The 23,527-nt window shown below is 31.9% G+C and overlaps 1 protein-coding gene across 2 annotated transcripts in view; it reads left to right on the top strand.

Annotated features, from left to right (window-relative positions):
* The window catches only part of Fur2 (furin-like protease 2), a 918,757-nt gene that overhangs the window by 592,706 nt on the left and 302,524 nt on the right, over window positions 1-23,527 (top strand). For both annotated transcript variants that reach the window (XM_089595005.1, XM_089595006.1), the window contains exon 9: window positions 19,983-20,199. In XM_089595005.1, coding sequence (XP_089451131.1) covers window positions 19,983-20,199 — 217 coding nt within the window. The remainder of the gene's footprint in view (window positions 1-19,982; window positions 20,200-23,527) is intronic.

Genomic DNA, 23,527 nt, shown 5'->3' with positions numbered 1-23,527 from the left:
GGTTGGCGTAAAGGTCGTGGCAGGCTGAAAAACTCGTGAGGGTCCACGACCAACCGAGTTCCCAACTGCAACAAAAAGAAAGATAAATAAATAAAACAAAAACATGTATATATATATATATATATATATATATATATATACAAATAAATACCTACTACCCCATGAGTTGGGTAGGCGACTGGAATCAACACTGTCTACCCCTCAACTACCACAAGCTGAGCCCCGCGAGTGCGGCTGATGGAGGAACTCGCCGACAAATATACAATGTAATCGACTAAAGGAGAAAGACGAGAGACATTTGTACAGCTACACACAGAAAATAACTGATACAAAAGACCACAAGGAGTACTTACGTGAGAGCACTCGTGGCACACCAACACCTCCTCTTTGATGTCCCCGTCCAATACAGAACATATCCTCCCGTCACTGGCGGCAAACCCCGGGCCACAAGTAGTGACAAGAGGTAGGCTCACGAAGTCGTGGAGCCGACGCACAAAATTACAAGCACTTGCGGATGAAGCCATTTTATTTAAATAGATATATGAAACAGAAAAAAAAAACAATAAAAAGGCGTAACGTTCGAAAAAAAACGTATCGAGCGAAACAAGCAGACTGAAACCAGTAGACGCCTAATACTTTGCAAGCAAATAAACAGAGATGTCAATGTGACAAAGACAGGGTGAGCCATGATAAAGAAAGGAAAAATCAGAACATCGAATTCAACAATTCTTACCTTCCACTCCTATGAAGAAAATGTGAGAGGGAAAGTTGTAGTGGAAAATAATAAAGCGGACAAACCTAAAATGGAGGAAGAATAAGATGACGATAAAGGTAAGAGGAAAAACTTTCATACGCCACATGCGCCTTTCTGTTATAGACCATACACGGCATCACATGATGCGATAAATCGAAGTGGACACAGCAATCTGTTTGCACGAGCCATAAATATCAATAAACATATACGCTTTCTTGGAACACGCGTCATACTAATATGGTACCGTTTACATAAAGAAACGACAACTAGACTAGCAATTTCAGTATCCACTACGAACCGCAGCGATACATTACAGAGAAAGTGGTGTTTACCACATCTTCTCCAACACACTGGGAGAAAAAAAAGGGAAAGTTTCTTTTCTCCTCTATTTTCTCCTCCTTTTTCTCTCACTTACCGAAATTTTGTAAAATATTAAGTGCGATCGGTTTATATTATTCAAATCAACAGGTACTTATACATTTAGTGATCTTAAATTATATAATAAGCGATGAATATTTCGTACCTTTTATGCAGCACACAAGCACCACGAAATATAAGGGTAAATCCATACTCCTGACCTTGATTGCAATTCACAGCCCCGTTCGTGTAGTAAAATTTTTGCTACGGCAATTAGGAACCAAGCCCAATAGTAAATTCAAAGTGATCAGTGATCCGTTGGGGGCGAAATGTAAGAAAATAAATAAATACAAGTAAAGTGTATTTAAATTTTCTGCGTTGATTTATTGATGCGCAACGTTTCGCTGACAATATGCGTCAGCCTCATCAGGCGCAGGCACGCGAGAATTCGTAAGTTTGGTTGACTTACTCGTCACCTGTCGTGCTGTCGACTGACCGTCAGTTGACCGTCAGTCGACAGCACGACAGGTGACGAGTAAGTCAACCAAACTTACGAATTCTCGCGTGCCTGCGCCTGATGAGGCTGACGCATATTGTCAGCGAAACGTTGCGCATCAATAAATCAACGCAGAAAATTTAAATACACTTTACTTGTATTTATTTATTTTCTTACATTTCGCCTCCAACGGATCACTGATCACTTTGAATTTCCAAATTCACCGGAGGGCACTGATATATACTAGCAAATCAAGCCCAATAGTGATCAAAGTTGGAACGTTTTTTCCTTTCTCTCTCTAAACGATTTAGAAAAAAATTTGCAAAAAGGAGAGATATAAAAGAAAGGATAAGGTACTTACGATAATACACCTAAATAGATAGCTATCGATTGGGTATAAATGGTGTTAGTACAAGTATTTACCACACAAACTAAAGTGCTGGTCCGTAGGCAGGAACCAGGGTGCGCAAGGTATAGCTAACAGCTTTATGTATTGCAAGGCACAATTAGAGGTACCAGAACAACTACAACGGTCGATAACAAAACTACAAAATAACTCAGGATCCATCGTGGACAAAATTTCTCCGTTGGCTACAACCAACACGAATTGGAAAATCGTACAAAAAATAGACTTATCATTCGACCTCCCGCTGGGACCCAAATTAGGATCGATATGCAGACAATTGTGAAAAAAAAGTAAGCAACTAGCACCTAAAGCCGCTTAAAGGTCCAGACTAAAAACAATAAGAGATGAAATAAATGAAATAACGCAAGCAATGGAGTCCTACAAGCGATTGACAAACCTGCTACAGGGAATAAACAACCACCGTAAAAAAGCAATGATGCCATGGGTGGGAGCAATTCTGAAATTTCTATTCGGAACGTGAGACGGTGACGATCATGAAGCACTAACAGATGCGCTCGACTTAAATAAAAACAGTACACGAAATATAGCAAAACTCCTGGCCACACAGACAGAAGTAATGTCGAAGAGAGTAAGTGATGTAGAGGACAGGGTGGAAAAAATAGAAGCAGATACAAAGAAAATGGAAAATATGATTGACTTACAGAAAAAAGATAGCTCAACAATTGCAGCTGTAAATACACTGGATGGAAGCGTGAAGCAGTACATGGCAGACTGTGACTCCATCATAAATACGGTTCTCTTTGCGGCAAGCGGTTTAGTACATCTAAGGCTTATATCACCTGCAATTTTTGATAACTCAAAAATACAGGCAAACCTATCCAGACCTGAGCTCATTTTTCCGGGAGCTGGAGTTCAGATAAGTCCACTCGAGATGATAAACATATCTAGATTAACAATTTTGATGCAGAGCAATCAGTTAATATACCACGTAAGCATCCTGCTGTTAGATAAAGACTGCGCCGATTTATACAGAATTTTACCTCTACCGATAAAAAAGAAAGGCCTTAATAGCTCAAACACTTATGTCTACATATGGCCAGAGCACGAATATATAGCCATAAATAAGAAAATCAACACATACATGGCAATAACGGCCCTCGACGTCTTTAGCTGTAAGAAATTGCGTGAGTTATTTATCTGCGACCATACGGAACCGATAAAAGAGAAATAAGGCAACATTATTTGTGCCAAGAACGGCTTATAGTACAGCACCGCATAAGCGATTGGAAAGTATGTTCAGTTAAAATCGTCGAACTGCAAGATACGTATTGGGCCCCATTCCATGCCCCAAACCTTGAGGTTTTTACAGCAGTACAAGAGGAGCCACTGTTTATAGAGTGCTATGGCTCAAACCACAGAACAATTTTACTTAAAGGCACGAGCATTCTACGGCTTAATATAGGCTGTGCTGCTCACAACACAAAAGTGCGAATAACAGCTCCGTCAAATATAGAAGAAAGGCTAAATACCACCTACTTTGGGATGGCCAACATGAACATCAACGGAATATTAGAAGAACTAGACGGAACATTTAAAGATAAGGGGGTTTCAGATGGTGTTAACACACTATGAGTACAAGGGGAGCTTAAGTTAATTCCTAAACAAGGCCACTCCACGACCAACCCTCTAGCCGATGAGACACCCTTAGGAGAGATTATTAAAAAGGCCCGCAGGCTCGCAGGCTCACAAGAAGTCAACAGACACGGAAAGAAATTACGAGTTTTTAATGGCTCGTGTACCTAATGGCAGCACTGGTAATCGTGAGAATAGAATTTCTTTTTCTTATGTATGAGTACCTTCTCCATCGGGGGGCCCTACTACTAATATGTTATAGAATGTTCACAGGTAAACAAAGAGCTCAAAAGGAAGCACGAGAATTGGCAGCAGTTCAAACCATGCCGACAGTAGAACTTGGAGTAGAAAGGTGACTATAACCCTCTCGACAATCACTAGAATTGCTGTTGGCCGTGACACAGGATTAAAATTCGTTAGACAATGAGTATGAGCACTGGGAGTCGCTCGACTATATCGGGGGGGGGGGGGGTGCAGTCCCGTAGGACGAGACTCAAAAATATTTTTTTTTTCACTTGAATACTAATGATAAGAGGTTTGTATGGAATTTTTTTTGGTAAATAAGCGCATGCGAAAGTTAAAATGAAAACTACACTGTAAAACAACACTAAATTTAGAGTTATATTAAGCAAATGCCCACCTTGTGGCAATTTTGAATAAAATTATAATACAAGGCAAAGCGCATACACAAACAATATTGTTATACACTCGATATACGATTAGAGGAAACTGAATAATTGGAGGAGCGAAAAGATTAATGTAAGGAGAACAGCGGTTGCCTATAAGTGAATAAAAGAATAAGTGTAAAACACTAAACTTTATAAACAACATAAACAACAGAAAACAGTAGAGCATACACACACACATAAGATTGCAAACATGTACACAGACTCTATTTACAGTAAAAGGTCAGCGTTGTCGAGGACAATGACGTTGCGGCCTTGAACGTGTAACATACGATAGTATAAGTAAAACTCTACGCTTCCTATCCTTAAATCTCGTAACGAAGGGCCCTAGGGCCAAAGGAAGGAAAGCGCAAGCAAGGAGAGAGTCTATCGGGGGAGTTTACGACTAGCCTTCGAGGGAAACGCACATGCTACTTTTCCTATGATTACGATAACTTTAATGAAGGTGTTCAAAATAACAGTTGTTGGTCATTCTTGCGACGCTTCTCCATAACAATATCTTCCTTACGTAACCATATCTTAAGAGAATTATTTGAAAAATCAAAAAAAATCTCTTGTAATAATGATGAACGTATTGATAAAAAAGAAATTTTAACTGATTGCTCATTATTACCACAATTCGAAGATACGAAATTAATAAAAAATTTTTGAATAAATTATATAATATAATTGATGATCATTACTCAGAAAAAAGTCTTTCTAAAGATTAAAAAATCAAAATCCTTAAAAAAAAAGTAATATTCGAACAAAAGTTGACAGTTTGATAAGTAATACGTTTAACATTACACAAAAAAGACAATCTTATAGTAACTCAATAGTTGATCGTACTTAACTTAAAAAATTTTAAAACTCATTTGATAATAGGTCATATCAAAGAAATGGGAATAGATTATTGAAAAATTTTTTTTTTTTTCTATAATAAAGACTATTTTTATTCTCAAACAAGATTGATTATTCCTTAGATCATCGTGAAGAAATAAAACTTTTATGTCAAGTTAAATTTTGGGGATGAATATTTCAAAAATTTAAAAATTCTGAAAATTATTGTGAAATATTGATTAACTCAGGAACTTACGGTACGTCAGTTGGAATACAAATCTTCGGGGATGTAATAAATTTACACATTAAAATTGTTGTTTGATATTCTATTAATGTGTTGTATTTTGGTGATGGATTAAGTAATTTAAAATTGAATGTTCAATTCTCAGGCACTGTGGATTTGGGTATATTTAAGTTTTTGTGTTATGAAAATAGTGGTGTTGGAAGAGAAGTACGAAATCTTCTATGTATTGAATCTGAAATAAGAGAAAAATCTGAGTATAAATAAATAAGAAATATATTCAATAATGAGAATTTGCATCAAATTTCAAATGCTATTCTAAATAAAAATAATAATTTATTAGTAAATCCTGCGTTTTATGGTAAAATAAGTTGTAAGTGTTATTCAGCAGTAGTTTGGCCAGAAGAAAGAAAAAAATTAACCTGTTGTTATAAGGGAAAAGTTTGTCTTAGTCCGATGAGTAACTATAACTTAAAATTAAATGAACTTTCAGCTTATGATGACAGTTTTAAAATACTTGTCAGGATCTACAATAATGTATTCAGATTTACATCTTTGATAAGTAGGGAAATATAAATATAAAAGGAAGGTATATAAAATATTAAAATTCAAGATCAAACTTTTCATGTTGTGCAAAACACATTTAACTCTGACGCTTATGAAAAACCAAAAATTAGTCAACAGTATACACATGTATATATGGTGATGATGAAATTGCTTTTGATCGAAGGTTAAAATCTACGATACATAGTAATATTCTTAAAGAACATATCGAATCCTCGACATGAATTCTAAAAAAAAACTCAATCGAAAAAAAGTACAAACATTTACATCAAATCGCAAATGTAGAAATACTAAGAAATTAAGAAATGATTTTTTAAAGAAAAACTTTCCAGCAAAAACATACATAGAATAAACCATTGACCGCATAATGTAAAGCTATTAGTTTTAATTTCTAGACGTCCAGATAGCTTTGATTTTTGTGTACACCTAAAAGAATTACCCGATAATCATCTTAAAAAAACATTTTTAAATAAACTATATTATTTTATCGACCCCGTGGTGTTTCTAAAAATTTTTACTTTAGGGGATTGGACGGAGTACTGGTAATTTTATAAATTACTTACATAAGAGTAAAAAAACTAACTATTATATTATTTCTACAGACTGTCTTACGGACTAAACGAAATACGTTTCAATCCATTATTGTATGGGGGACGGCTGACACAACAATTTTTTATTTATTCTTACATCGTGATTGAATAGAAGCGTTTCAATTGTTTCAGATACAATAAAAAAAAAATAAGAATTGAATGTTATCAAGGTTGATTAGACGCAATCCTTATTAGTGCATCCAACATTTCCAAACATTCTAAGATAAAGGGAAAAATTAATAATTTTTTTATACTTTTATCTTCATACATTGGAAGTCCGAGATATAGGCAGGATGTATTAAGAGGCAATGTCTATGAAGAGAAAATGTGGTAGACCAGATTTATTTGAAACAGTAACAAATATTCCTGAATGAAAAGAATAGAAGTAAATTTTATCTAAATGTCCTAAAAATAAGACACCAAATCATTTTCCAAACATAACTGTTAGATTATATTACTTGAAATTAATGTCAGTTTTTGATAAAATAAAAAACAATATATTAAGTTACGTATAAGCATAAGTGTACACCATAGAACTCTTAAAATGTGGTCTACCTTACGCACATATTTTAATACCTCTGCATCCTGATACAAAAATTATTACACCTTAAAAAATTGATGCAACTATCTCAGTTAAAATTCCTTTTGGTGACACAAGAATTACAAAATAAGTAATTATACACATGCTTTATGGATCTTATGCGAACGAAGTTCTTGTATAATTGATGAAAACTAAAGAAAAAATTTTCCCCAATCATTTACAAACGTAACTTTACTCCAAACGAATGGTAATCTTAAATATAAAAGAAAAAAAAATACCTCTAAAGAACATGCTAATAAACGTCCAAGTAAAGATGAAATTTTAGTCAACAATTTAAGGGCTGTACCGTATAATAAATTTTTATTGATGAAATATAAATGTCATATGAGCACCCAAAGCTGTGCATCTTTTCAAAGCATAAAATATATATTTATGACTTCATACAATACCATTAGTTAAATATGGAGTCACGACAGAGTGCACCACGGTGAGATCCTTTTGATTCTAATGGAAAGTATATAGAGAAATGCGAGCAGCAAATAAAAAAAAAGTGGTTGGCGGACACTTTTACTCTAGAACAGTACAGATCCCGATGTAGTAGAGAGTACATACATGTTTTGAGTTTCTACGCCCTTCGTAAGATAAGTCTGGATTATGTGTACGACGCAAAGGGACGCCGAGGTAAGAGACACTTCAACTAACTCTGATGGGCATTAAATGCAAGGGTATATACACCCCAATGTTATACATGTGCGTACAAGTGCATATCTATGAAAAATTATGAGATAGAGGGGTAGGGGGTGAAAAAGCTTTTGCGTGGAACGCTTGTTCGTTGAGGAGTACCTATACTTGGGATATCATTAAGAATACCTATTTGGTCCTCTCTCATCTACAATTTTTCGGATTGGGTGTCAAAAGTTGAGACTTGTACTTATAGGTGGTGGGTAACTCAAGTGAAATTTTTTTATTTTTATCCACCTCGTGGTTTCGGATCTCTGACAAGTCATGGTCATGGTATTGGTGCAAAAAAAAACAATAAATTTTCGGGAATTTTTTACAAGAGTTGCCTTCTTTTCACGTTCCATCGACTACCTCAATGCTGAAACAAATGAATTTGACCAACTGTTCGGTCAAAATTCGAGTAATTTGCGCACATTTTCCGAATGTGTACAAAAGGGTGATTTTACGTAGATTTGAAGTTGCAATAACTCTTCTGAACTTGTTAAATTTATATACCACGGCTTTTCGTCTGCAATGAAAAACAGCTAAAGGGTTGATGCTGCACTGCAGCTCTCTGGAGCCAATGTTTCGAGGGGTGATAATATTACGACGGGCTTGCGATGATATCGAGTCTTATTTTGTACCGATTAGCCAACATAAATATATAAATAGTAACAACGGTAATGTAATCTGTTGTTACTATTGTTATATTTAACCAATATACTGATTAAAAGTTGATCAGTTGTGGAGTCGTAAATGCTGGAGAATACCAGTAACCCAGTGTAAAATAATCGGAGAAAAATATCATCAAGTGGATATTATTGCATATCTATAATATGTAGATATATACAATACAACTCACTAAAGTAACAGATAAAATGTAGAATATGGCTTACAACAGTCTCTACGATAATTTTATACCATATTTTAAAGAAAATAATGATTAATTTTTAGTCTCCCCATTTTAATACGGCACTAGGCGCTGGAGCCACCTTAATTACATCCTCCTCTTTTCCCCGCCATCCCCCATGCATCTTCCACGCATCTCCCTCCAATCCTCCTCTATCCCCCTCTGCCTTAGAGATGTTCGAGCAGTATTAGTGGGGCTGCATACTTATATACGTCTGGCTCCTTATAAGGGCACTACTATGGGCACTAAGCACTTAGAAGAACAAAGGAAAAAGGGATAGGGTAGCCTCACATTACAAGGAGGGGGTTAGGAAGAATCGGGCAATTGTTTGCGAGAAGGTTGTGGTCGCCTATTTCCTTTATGAGGAGCATTGCCTGGTGAAATAGCGCATACGAAGAATCATAGAGGTACTTGCTCGAAAAAGTCTGCACTGGCTGGGAATCGCACCACAGTCTTGCGCGTGCTGATCCACGACCTAGCCGACTAAGCCATCGCACGCTCATATACATTTTATTCTATATAACACAGTTATTTAGAGTTAATTAGTCCTCAAACCCCCTCTATTCCCCCCATCCCCCTCTATCCCTCTTACTTCCAAACAACATTAACAGTTTAATAATTGATTGCGTTTTGTTGGGTAGTTGATTTGGTTGCGCCAATCAGTTTGATTTTCGTACAAGAGACTTTGGTATATTTTTAAGAAGTCTTCAACTAGTATGATAGTGAAATTTAAAAAAAAATAATATCCTGTAATAATAATTAAAGAAAAAACTATTCGTGTAAAAAATAATAATTTATTTTTAATAAATTGTACCTAATAAATTTATAAATTACGAATTATCATACGTTTTTTTATAATTCTCTAACCATGAAGATAGTTTTCCACATTTCGTACAAATTAACCTAATTTCACATTTACTGTGAATTTTTATATGTCCATTTAATTTATATGTCTATTTGAATGTGTTGCTATCTTGAATTTTTGATTACAATATATGCATGTAATTGTTTTATTTAAACTGCGGGCCTTCTAATGTCTAACAAAGTTTTGTTGCAACGTAAATACAATTTTACAAGTATCACAAACGTCTAATAATCATCGATGTGTTAACTTTTTTATCTATTAACTTTTTAGGGTTTGGAAAATTTATGTTGCATACATTGCAGATGAATAAATCTTTCAAACTGAAACATAATTTCCTATTGCAGGTTGTATTTGAATAATTGTGTGAGTTCAATAGTATATTTTTACCTCAACTGCATTGTGTGACCTAAAATACGTAACAAATTGTGTTTTTCAATTGATAATGTCTATTTGTTGTAATTTTTTTTTGCATCTATTTTTTGTTAAATTTTTAAGGAATCTGGAAAATATTGGGAGACATATGAAAAATAGAGAATTACTTTTTCTTTTGAATTTTTTATTTTTTACAGTAATGAATTCAGAAAAACTTTTAATTTCTACTTCATTTCCGTAAATTCCCAATATTGACATGTGAGTTAAAAAACCTCTACCATTAGTAACATCAGTACAATAAAAATTTCCAATCACATAGTTTTTATCTCTTAATTTTTTTTCAAGTACAAATACTGCTACTTAGTTTTTCGAAAAGAAGATGGACTAAAAATTTATGAAAATAATCACAATAAAAAATTTTTTCTTTGCAACAAATGCAAAATGGTAATACGTTATTAAAAACATTTCAATTATCATAAAAAAGAACATCAAGATGAGAAATCAAAACTGTATATTATTTGTACCGAATCATTTAAAAGACAAACAAATTGAAACAGGCATTTACTCATACGTAAAGAAAAAACACAAATATTGTGTCGTTAGTGTGGTAAAAAATTTTTTCCAAAGAGATGCTATTAAACGTCATCATAAAAGTGTACATGAAAGAGGCAATCAATTAGAAAAAAAATATTATTTGAATGTAATCCAAATTTGGAATCATTTTTCATTGAAATATTTATTGACATAAATGACTTTTCTTAAATAATTTTTTATGTACAAAAGTAATCATAAATTTTTTAAATTCAAAGTACCAAATTTGTCTGTCAATATATTGGACACTTATTTTTAATAACATTTCTTTATAATATAATAGAATACTGTTGATGCCTAACGAAATTTTGTTTAAAGTCAATACAATTTTACAAAAATCACAAACGTATAACAATTTTCGATGTGCTATTTAACAATTTTCATCATTGTTAATAAACATAAGAAACAACCATTAAGTCTTTTGGAACTCCTCAGAGATGAAAAACTGATATTATTTGTAATCAAATGTATGGGAATGGTAGAAGTAGCTAATTAAAAAGAGTCATATTGACACCTCATGACGAACGCTAGTATATTTTGAATAATGAAACTTTTGATTTTTTTAATAGGACAATACATACTTAGTCTGTGCAATGATACTAGACTACGTATAACAAAAATATAAAACAATAATTTCAAAGCAGAAATTACTTAGCATAATAACTTGTCAAAAATATAGTAAAAGAGATTTCAAACCCACAATGACTTTAAGTACTAGTAAAAATATTTTTACCGCTAATTATACACAGATAATAGTTTCTATTAGTTCTAGCTTTTTCTATAAAAATCAACAAATTACAAGGTCAAAGTATCAACAAATTAGGATTTTGCTACGAAAGATCTTTTTTCTCTCTTAGACAACTGTACGTATTGGTATCAAGATGTAAAAATTCTGAAAATATATTTAAACAAAATTATTCGGAGAAGCAATCAAACATTAAAAACATTGTATGGCAACTATTACTTTGTCAAAATTAATTCTTTATGATTTTTTCTTTTTTCTGTGAAAAGTTCAGTTTTTAAATAAATTTTATTTTATTTTAAAAATTAGATTTGAAAAAGTAAAAACAAAAAAAACTACTTATACATCACGACACTGTATTTCTAAGTTCTCACTTAAAAAAATAGTAATCCTCACACTACAAAACTTTTTTTGTATGATACAACTTTGACCTTTATCTTCAAAATCTTCAAGTTAAGTTGAAAATTATTCTTACAAAATTCAAGAATAGGACATGCTTTAATTTTGGTTTCGAAATTTTTTTATTATAAAAATCGTTATAAATTTCAAACGCCAAATTTATAATGAGAAAAATTTCATTAGTATCATAATTTTATTTTCTCAGACAAATACAACATTGCTGCTATGAAACTGTTCCTATCTTTGTATTAATAACTTAAGACTAAGTCAATTGTGTAGACCGTGTGATTTTCAATTTACGAATATTGTGAATCTCGTTTTTAATCAATTTTTGTAATTTCATTTACAAAAAAATTATTGTAATTATAATTTTTAATATTGATTAACGAATATTTTGATTTATATTCTTATACACACATATATAGTCTGCGATCAAAAAAAAGTCTTCTTACTAATATATAAAGCAAAGTCTTTCAAACCGTCGTAATCGCTAACAGCGAAAACTACTGAACTGATTTTGCTGAAATTTTGCATACTGATTCTTGATGATTTGGAGATCGTTTTCGCATAATTTTTTTCTTGGAAAAGTTAATAACAATAGCGGTAAATAAGATCACAGTTTTGCTAAAATAAGCTAGCTTTGCACTTTAGTTCAGTAGTATCCGCTTGGTAGTGTCGAGGTAAAATTAAAGCCACCCGCAATCAAAGATAGTAACGAGTGGTTATAACATGCCCCATCGAGTAAACAATTATCTTAGTCGATCATCGGCACTACACCTAGAACAAAGTAGTCCGTCGTGCAGCTGAGCATTCTGGCTACGGATGACACTCTTTTTTTATGGACAAACGAAATAAATTGAATTTAACCCTGGATTGCCAAAATAATCGTCTGCCACGGAAAAATGGGCGTTTGGAACGTCAACGTCTCCGGTGGAATACCAGAAGACATGTATAGTTAGAGCACAACCTGCTCTAACACTTAAGCCGTTTTGTGGCCGTTCAACCATTTGACCTGGTGCTGTCAGAGAATTTTCTACTTCAAATGCAAGCCAGAGAAGAGAGCCCTGCAGAGTACTGGCAGCCTCAACGGCCTCCTTCTTAGTGGTCGTCCCAACTACATACCCTACAGAGAAAGTATTCTCCAGGTCCACTTCCATGACTAACGATGAACGGTTGGTTATCCGGGGAACGACCTGAAGACGAGATATATTTTGTTCAGCGGCGTATCTTCCTCGTATACGGTCTCCGTACACAGAGTATCAGAGGGTAAGTGTCAATCTATCCACAGCTGGCTTTTCATCATCAAGAATAATATTAAGGAATAACTGGAAATTTTACCACTTACCTTTTTCAGGGCCAATATAAGTACATACGTTCACTACTTAACCTTCAATCTCATCGGTTCTTTAAAGGGCCACCTAAGTTTAAATTACCTTGCCAACAAATACACTTTTACTACGATTTTTGGAGACGATTCGTCAACTAAAAGACTATGGAAAGCCGGCTACTATTAAACCAAATCAGTCATTCACTGGCAGACGTTACGAGCAGAGTTGGTCGTCGCAAGGCTGGGAACCGCGGCGACCCTACATTATCCTTTCGACTTTAAGAACTAAACCAAGAATCATTGATCCTCTTTAAGGTCTGCGCTGGGTGAACCTAACAGCTATGAAAAAAAATAATAAACATGAGATAACGGGACAGTTTCCAACGGGCAAGCTTCATGAACCAACTTCTCCACCTTGGATCACCAAAACAACTGAGTCTGCAAATAAAAAAGTTGCTTTAGACAGCGACGTCTTCGACGTTATACCAGGAGATGTTGGGAAAGAGCTCTACAACTAGCTCCAAAGCTTCAAAAGTTGTAGTTTACTCTCTGATCAGTGTGTTACTACAATAGCAGGCCAAAGCAGATCACCCTTAGGTATAGAGGCAATTACATTTGCTGGAAACTTCAGTCAAGAGAGAGTTTACTTAAATCGCTTACCGGTCCTTTCCAGGGTCATTGGACGTCGAAGTACCTTGCTAACAAATATGTTATAAATTTATAAAGTTGAAAAAAAATAGCTTGAGGACTCACAAGAGTCTCAATTATGCCAAAAGTCACAAGAAAATAAATTAGCAGGAAAACTTCAAATGCATCTTATGAATACAATTTGAGGTGTCAAGAAAATGACGAAAAAATTTATTAGATGAGAGATCATTTCTTTACTTTTACCCTCATAGTTATTTCTTGAATCTTCAAGATTTTTAAATTAGTAGAATTCGTATTTTTGTTTTGATAAAAAACGTAAAGATTAAGCTCCAGATCTTTGTTGCTCTGGTAATAAAGTTATGCCATAAAAAAAAACTTTTTTGAAGTTGAACTTCTATAGGCGCATTATGCGCAGGGGTAAATCAACGATTTTAAATTTTGACCTTGAGAAAAAGTGTGACGGGAGTGGATTCTTTCCTTTTGCCCTGCTCCTCGTGACGTACTTTCAGTTTTCTTTACACTACATGATGCCGCACCACATCACCATGCCACACATTTCAAATTTTATTAATTTCATTTCCTTTTCGTTTCACCAATTCTAAAAAAAAAAAAGAACTGTTTCTAAAGAGATTCGAACTCTGGACCTTTTACATTCTGGCCACGGCCCTTACCAACTCTACTATAAGCAGGGCCATAATAAGGATACCAATTACTTCATCTTTTGTTACAGTTTGTAACTTTTTTCACACAGAGATTTTTATTTAATGTACATTACTTTATTTGGTTTAGTTACAAATTGAGTAAATTAATTAAACAATTTACTTACTAAAATAATTTCTTTTTTTCAATGTTTTTTTAAAAAACTAGGCAACTAGTATATTTTAGCAGAGCACCTTTCCAATTTGTTAGTAAATATTTATTTCTACGTATTCAATTTGTTACTTTTACAATAAATAAATAATTTTTTGTACAATTCATTGATATTTTTTCAAAATTTTCAAAAATTATAAAAAAATTTTTTTGTGAAATCTATTATATGGTGTGTAAATATTTTGATGTATTAAGTATAATGCCGTATTGAGCGTGCATTATAGGACACGTAAGTGTATATCAGGTCATAAAAAATGCCATTCGTTTGTTCTGTGCTTTCACTCCTAGCAGGAGAAGAATATTTCAAGTGCCAATATTTAAAAAAAAAAAAAGAGAAATGAAGATAGTACATAGAGTATAGTCAATGCATGCTAATATATACATGTAATGCGCCCTTCTAGCTATCATGAAGAAACCAAAGCAAGGAGGCTGTCCTATTTTTAACCAGAGCTCGCAACGCTGTGAGAGAAATAAGTATGATGTTTAGGTTTTTATACCTGAAAGCAGCAATACAAAAGAATCTAAAAATAATCGTTTTGTAAAGTAAAGGAAAAAAAAGAGAAATAAAATCTCATTGAAAATAACTTGTCTGCAAGATGTTTACTTTTTTTAAATTTTTTTCAACTGTTGGTATCATTGACACTTAAACAGTAAATTTTGATGAATCTGTAACTTTTACTTTTGTTACACTAAACAAGCTATCTCCTTCACTCGAATAACTAATCAATTAGTACAATTTTATTTATAACGTTAAGAACTTTATAAATATTCCTGAATGCTTCGACTTGTAAATATAATTATTAACATAAGTTTAAAGAGCATTCTTGTACACTGCTTTATCTTCGCTTTTAAGAGTGACAGTTTCCCGTTCAATAAACAGCAAAATTATAAACTGACACAAGGTTGTATATTCATTATGCGTTGTAAAAAATGCTGTATTTAAATTGAAATCTGACTTAATAAAATATTTCTAAATACACATTGTTTATTATGGTTTTTTTTTTTTTTTTTTTGAAACGACGAAAGTTTCATGGATTTATTTTGAATTCTTTACAATGGTTTTCAATACTAAGCGTTATTTTAACAAAGATCATTCAAACATTTCCGTGTTTTAAATGATTACCGTAAATGTGAAAATTTCATTGTTTCTGATATTGATTCACTTATGTTATCTTTCTAACAACGGAAAGAACTTTCTAATAATCATTATCTTATCTAGTTTATTTCTCTCGATAACCTATTTTTATTACATTACACTTTTAAGACTTGTTTAACTGTTTCCAAGGCTTTCTGACGATTATTATAAACTTTTTCCGTAAGGACTTAAGTTTTTTCTTGCAGTGTTTCACTTCTCTCTTTTTCTTCCAACAATTCACCAATAATAATGTCTAACTTCAATTGTATAACATCAGGTGACCTACCATACTGCCTCCTACGTTCTATATAAGAATTTATGTATTGACTGTGTATCATTTGTCATGTTTGTTTACCGATAATTTATATCCCATTCATGTCAAACTTATGCGCTGGTGGTCTATACGGTAATGTACATCATTTACATTATTAATAACTGTTAATTTTAAACTCATCAGTGAGAGAGTCTTGACCAATAGCGCTTTGCCGAGCTCGACTAGCCAATGAAGAAGACCTATTGTTCAAAGCAGTTTTAGTGTTTGTTATGCTTTGTGCACGTGCCTCCTTACAGTGGTCTAATTTCTCTTTCAATGACTTGTTGTTTCTTTAAAAAGTTAAATCAATGGAGTATTAGTCTATGCTATCAAAAACACTTTCTTTAAGTTAAACGAAATTATAAATTAATGTTTTGTACAAAAAGTATTACCACTAACTCACTAGACCCTTATAAAACTATTTTTTTGTTTATTTTTACATGCATGTCGTTTGAAAAAGATATGATTTTTTTAATATTCTTCTACTATACATTGTATTATTTGTGTCATTATTTGTTTTTTGCTATTATTAAAAAGTGTTGCTGAAGTTAAAATGTTTCATTCATTGGTTTTTAACTCACAGCTCATACTTAGAAAAGTGCATTTTTTTTTTAATTGTTCATTCTTGTAATGTGTCATTTTTAAATTTATTTTAAATCTTAGTACGTATAATACTTTTCATAAGTAAGAACAGCGCAAAAAATTTTCGTAAATAAATAGTCTCAAAACAGAAATTTCTTCCTTCAATACAAAATTTATTTAAAAATCTTATTATATCCAAGCCATACTAATATCAGTTCCTTTCGAATTTTGATGCAGATTTTTTAATGTATTCCTAAATCGTAAAGACACAAAACTTTTGTTTTCACATCGAATAACAATTTTAAAAAATGCTTCTCGTTTTTGGAAAAGGAACATTTTGGGGACCAATAGGCATAATTTTCTCTCGTTGTCATTTTCATTTTCTTTTTTGCTGTGGAAAACTTAATATCCCAGGATTCTTACATATTCAATATTTTTTACAATTTTTTTTAACTTTATTAAATCACATTTTTTTGTTAAGAATATTTTTTTTTTTTACGTATTGTTGTCACAAACATTTTTTATCCTCTTTTATTCTGGATATCCATTTTTCATAACATGCCATGCTTTAAAAACTATTTACTAATTTAGAACCTTAAAAAAGACTGAAATTAAACTTTCATAAGAAGTAAGTAAGTTATTAATAAATATATACTAACTATTTTGAACCTAAGAAAGCCTAAAATTATAGTTTCTTAAAAATTTAGTAATGTATTAAATGTACACTAACTAGTAACAAGGAATTAAATTCTGTTTGTATCCTTAATACAAGATTGACAGGAAATTCTATGTACTTGCGAAATAACTTACTTGTATTATTGTAAGTTTTGACAGTTGGCTTATTAACAGAATAATAGTAGCCCAACTATAGTGTGTGAATAACATGTCAATCAAATGTTTTTTTCAGGTGTATTTAAAGATTTAAGTAATGAATTTAGTTGATTATCATGTATCAATACATAAAATGTGGTTGCACAAATTTGAATATATTAATTTGTATTTACATTCGTCATATTTAGTAGAAAGCTTCTCTTGTTACTAAAGAGAATTGAAAAAAAAATTAAGAAAAAATACAATATATAAGATCATTTCAATTCTATAAGCCATAAAATTATATACTTAAATTTTTTTGCTTAGAATTTTTCTTGCATCAATATTATTTTTTGAGACGATTCTCATTCTTCTAGGTTCATTATAAATTTTTCTTATTATTTTGGTTTGAATTTCACAAATTGTTGTAAATATGTGTTTTTTGACAAAGTATTTACTTTCTTTCCAAGCACAAACTATCTTGTTTCAGAGACTCTGAAGCAGGTGTTTTATAATTAATTTATTTTAATTTTCGCTATTGTAAGATATTTTAGAAGATTTATCTACTTTACCATCTTAGCAATTTAATAATTTATGATTAGTATCCATGTTATAAAAAAATTGGCATGTCGTTAATCTTTTTTGTTAAACTCTCTAGTGTGTACAGATTAAACGATCTTGACAAAAAAATTTCATGTAATTATTATTTTTGCGTAAAATTACCTATCAGTAATCACAGGTATATAAATTTGGTGTCGTATTATTTTGAAATAACGAAAAAAAATATTTAACTTGCTTTATTTTAAATTGCAGCTATCAGTTTTAAATAAATTTGAACTACAGGATTTTTTCATTATATCAACTGCACCCTAATGATGTTTTTTACAAGTATTAAAAGTATAAAGAGTTTTTTAAGTGTTCTGCATCAAGTAGTTATTAATTCAGCTTTTTAAAAATAAAAGTCAGGATAATGTGCATGTCAGTTTTAATGCTGCTTTGCACACCTGCAAGAAATATAAACAGTAGGTTGTAGCTCACGTCCAACCGACTTTTAGTAAATCGTCCTAAATCTTCTCGATCATCTGTCATTTATGTGTGACTGATTTTTTACAAATATTTGAATGGTTTATATCATTTAAAACGCCCTAATCTTTTTTCGTGATTTTTAAAAGTAAGCTTACTTCTACTTTTCTGGCTCAACACATTTAAACTACTAAAACTTTTTGTTAAGATTTAGAAAATTTAAATTTCAACCATCGAAAACCAACCAAACTAAATGAAATTACAAAAACCAAATACAAAATAAAATTTGAATGAAAATTTTGCTAGAAACAATTGCTACATTATTTATGTACAGCAAAATTAGTTATAACATTGATTTCTATCTTCCATTGCTGATTCCCGTACATAGTGGTGGTATCAGCGGTGGTGGCAAAATAACTTGTTAGGTATTAAAATACATTCCTCTTGCAACTCCTATACCCCTTTTTCCTACAGTCTGTTAAATTTCTGATTAATATACATGGTGGTAGCAGTAAAATAACTTTATAAAGTAAAGAGATGTTGAGATTAGTAAGGCATTATTAAGATCCTGATAAGAACCAAACGATAATTGCTCACAGAGGATTGGTGAGCATAGCGAGTAAAAGGGTAAAGATCCCCTAGTAATATAAAGAGATAATGGACGATTCGGTTGATTTCGGCTAACCTTGGAAATGTTTGCACAAGTGCTTTGGCGTTGGGGGATTGCGTGGATAGGCTTGCTTTATGTAACAGCATGCATGACAGCAGCAGTGGCGGTAGTGGCGCATTTTATTTAGTACGTATAAATACTATCTGGATGATTTCGGCTAGCCTTGGGAATGTTTGGATGAATGTGAGGGCGTAGGGGGCAAAATAATTTCAGTATTGTACGTACTTACTTACACCCCCTCCCTCTTCCCCTGCAAATTACTGATTCTTGTAAATGGCGGCATTTGTGGTAGTGGTGGCAAAATAAATTAATCGCATGAAATAATATATACACGTATATCAAATGTAAGAATACTTATGTTAGTGTGTACAAAGAATATTAAGTGGGAACGAAGTTCAAACGTAAGTGCTTGAAGGGCCTGAATGTTGCATGTTGGTGCCCATGTCGCGTATAATGCTTTTCTTAGTGAGGGCACAAAGTGCAATTTCATGCCTGTAGGCACACTTTGCGCCCAAAAAACCACTTTGCTCATGTTTGATGGTGCAGGGGGATGTAGGGGTTACTTTTTTGGAGGTTGTTTTGTATTCAAATAATTTATTAAATAAATATAAAGACTTCTTTCTTAATATTATAGAGTTAAGAAAATAATTCAAAATACTCCCACAGTAACAGATTCATTAGTTTGTATCTAGAATATTAATTGTATTTCTTCTTTACGTAAATCAATTTTAAAACACACTTAATACTTAATGAAAAGTATTTACTAAAAAATGTACTATTCTATGTTAAGAATCTCCTTACAGTAAGTAAATAAAATATTTTGAAAAAATAGATGATTAAGAAGTTAATAATGAAATATTTATATTTTATTCTGATTGAAAAAAAATTCAGGAAAAATGTTATTTACCTAATTTTTGTTTATAATTTCTTTGAAATGCTGTAGACACATTTTTTTCAGATATCATTGCGATTTTTTCCCCGAGGAAATCTACGGATTCTTCTCACGTCACCGATGGGTACAACTTCTACTTTACTATTTCAACGACCTCGAGATGTTCTAAATTCAAACTTTGATGATTGGCCTTTTCTTAGCGTACATTTTTGGGGTGAAAAGGCCGAAGGAAAATGGATCTTGCAAGTAATTAATTCTGGAAACAGGCACGTTAACTCAGCAGGTAATTTTAAACATTATTTTAGCGATGTAGTGAATTATCCCCACTATAATTCTCAAATATTTTCTTGTAATTGTGGCGGTAACGTCTTTTTTTCTTTAGCTGTTATTATTTTAATTATTACTGTTTACTGTCTGATGATTAAGTATTTAATAGCTTAATAATTGAAAAATAAAACAGCATTGATATTTATTTCTGGGGTCCAAGTTGTTTTCCAATCGATTGCTTGATTCTACTTATATTATTATTCTTTGAGGCATATTTTAAAAATAAAGACTTTAAGTATTACGATAAGCAATGTGTAATAATAGCTGCTTAATGATTCAATAAATGTCTTAATTCTTAAGTATTTGAAGTACGGTGAACAGAACAAAAAAATTCCAACCAATGTACTTTTGAAAAAAAAAAATGACGATTCATTGATTCTTCTACTAAACATATTTTAAAAAGTAGCTTAACAGCTATTTCTCAAAATTAAATTTTAAAGAACTTATATTAAAAATTATTCGAAAGTAGGGTTTGTTTAAATCTAAGATAGCACAAAAAATATTTTAATCTTACCTTCAAGCTGCTGGAATTATAAATAATTGGTACATTTTGCTTATTTTCTTTATAGTATTACAATTTTCCGCAAATAAGTTTTTATCAAATTTTTTAGACTGAAAAGTCTTAAGAATTGTTGATGAGAATTTTCTTTGTGTAATCGCTTATAAACAATTTATGTCCCTGATATAATAGTAGCAGTCCTTTAAAAATATTTTTTCTACTTGGTGCTTGGGATTGATCAAGTATTTTTGATTTTTCTTAAAATTATCTATTTTTTATAAGTCTTAAAATAACTTATTGCGTAGGAATTAGACATATTTCTGTATTGCCTTATGTTTATTTTTTCGAACCGGCCAATGTAGCCCACTGGCTTAGACTGCGGTTTTCGTAGGTCCTGTAGCTCAGGGGGCTTGGGAACGCATGCTCACGAGTTTGAGACCCAGCCTTTACTGACTTTCCTCGCACCTCTGAGAAAATCTACTTTCTTATATGCGGATTTCCAACCGTGGTCCGATAGTTCGGAAGCCATGTTAAATAAAGGTCCCCTGTGTAAGTGATTGATGTCACAGTTAAATCTGAGGCGGTTTCTCACCATGCCAATGACGATAGCGTATATATTATGCATAGTAACACACCACTGCAGAGCCTACTGGGCACAGTTCTCAGAAGTGGCTGTAAAATATGAAAAAAAAACAACATTTTTTTAATACTTTTATTTGTAGTTCAGTCTTTTGTGCTTTTTTATCATTTTAATTAATAGAAAATATTAAAAAAAAAAAAAAAGAATATTATAACGACTGTTTATCATTATGTTCTAAACTAACTGAATAAAAGTTATTATAAAAAACTAAATATTTTTATTATATCTAAGTAGGTTTTTGTCAGTCGGATATTGTAAAGTTAAGCCACAAAGGTTTTTTTATCAAAAAAATTCTAGTATACCTAAAATCACTATGTCTTTTTCTTTGAAAAGTCTTGCTACAATTACTTATCAGAGCTTTATAGATAAACTGTACTGCTTCTTTTATTTTTCAATTTTCTTCTTCTACAGCACTACTCGAACTTGTAGCTTTGAAACGCAAAACTAATGTAACTTTAGATGGTGCAGCTACTTGTAGCCTATTACTACATGTAAATGGACGTGCTTTTATCCATATAAAAAGCTCAGTGGATACTATTCAAGTACACATACTCATCGCCGTAAGTCGTACAATGATAAGAATATGCCAAAGTAATAGCGCCTTTGACTGTATACAGCTTCTGACATTCTTAATGAGTTCGTCTATATCACCCCATAGTTTTTTTACCCTGTTATTAAAATCAGATAAAAATATATTTCTTTATCCATCATTTGTAAATCTCTTTTCTATCCCATAGTCCTAACGATTCTTTTACCTATAATAAAGCCTTTTTTAATATCATAACAGTCCCCACAGCTGCTCTGACTTCTACGATTGAGATGCATTCCAGTCATTTTATCTCAACCCAGAACACTTATATTAGTCACGACCTTCATGACGTCATGAATACATGAACATTCTCTCACAAATCTATAATAAAAAGAACAATAAATGTTATACCAAAGTGAACACAAAAAATTGTAATACTTAGATTGCACTTTTCAGCTCTCGTGCTTATGGTGTGTTAAAATAATCATCATATGTAATTAAGTCAAATATTATCCTTTCATCAAGAACTAAAAGATTCCTTAAGTCGTCTTTAGTAAAACGTTAGTGAAATTGGCTTTTTATTTGTTAGCCATTGTGTAACGTATATGGATATATAAATAAGATTAAGAAACTGAACGATTTTCATTTTCGTACTTTGTGCCGACTTGTCAAAAAAAGTAATCTACGCGTTATTCATATTTTAAATTCGTGATCACTTTTTAAATGAAAAAAATTCCCATAAATAAAATGAAATTTATTTCAAAAAACATATTTTTTGTGTTCTTTTCAGCTTAAGGAAGGCTGTTCATGTATTTGTGACGACACAAAAGTGTAACAAAAATAATGTTTAGTAAGAATTAGGGGTCTAAATTCAAAAAATAATTAATTTAAAATTAATGAAAAAACGCTAATTTCGTTAGGTCGAATTTTTCAAAAACCATAGCACTGAAACATTGTGCACTTCCAACATCAAGTATGACTTGATGGTCCTTATTAAGATTTTTTTACTATTACTAACTTGTATAGTTATAAAAGTGTACAGGAAACTAGAAAATCATGTATTTATTATGTTTCTGCTTTATATTGCCCAAGAACACTCATTCTCCGTATAGAATTCAAACTAAGGTAAAAAAAGATTAATGAGCTTTGCAAAGTAAGTAAGCATGTTACCAATTTTTATGTTACTATCGTACACTTTTTATACATTTCGATATAGTGAAAATTTGAAGTCCAAATCTTGGATAATATATGATGAAAATTTTTTTGTTACTAAATAGCATTTCTCAATTGTTTCGAAGGAGCCGAAAAAAAAGTGTCTAGCGTCCTTCTATCCAAAAAAATTTATTTTTTAATTTACACTGAATAATATAGGCATTTTTTTGTGCAGATAAAGCAATTGTAACAGATGTTCGAAACATGATACATGTGTCGGCAAAGTTTGTTCCAAAGTGTTGGACCACCTATTTACACATAGTTTTTTGTTCGTAATTTTTAGTAATAAAATAAAACGGTAATCATGCCCCAGAGTTCATATTTTTAAGACATGGCTGTCTGCGATAAAAAATATTTCAAAAATAAGAAGAAGATGGCAGTTATTTTACAAACGACGAAAACAT

Source organism: Copidosoma floridanum, unplaced genomic scaffold, assembly GCF_036245765.1.
Source record: "Copidosoma floridanum isolate Cflo_tuat_1 unplaced genomic scaffold, Cflo_Japanese_pri ptg000022l, whole genome shotgun sequence".
Classification (NCBI taxonomy): Eukaryota; Metazoa; Arthropoda; class Insecta; order Hymenoptera; family Encyrtidae; genus Copidosoma; species Copidosoma floridanum.
Note: the sequence above shows the minus strand (reverse complement) of the source record. Positions and strands in the feature narration are given on the sequence as shown.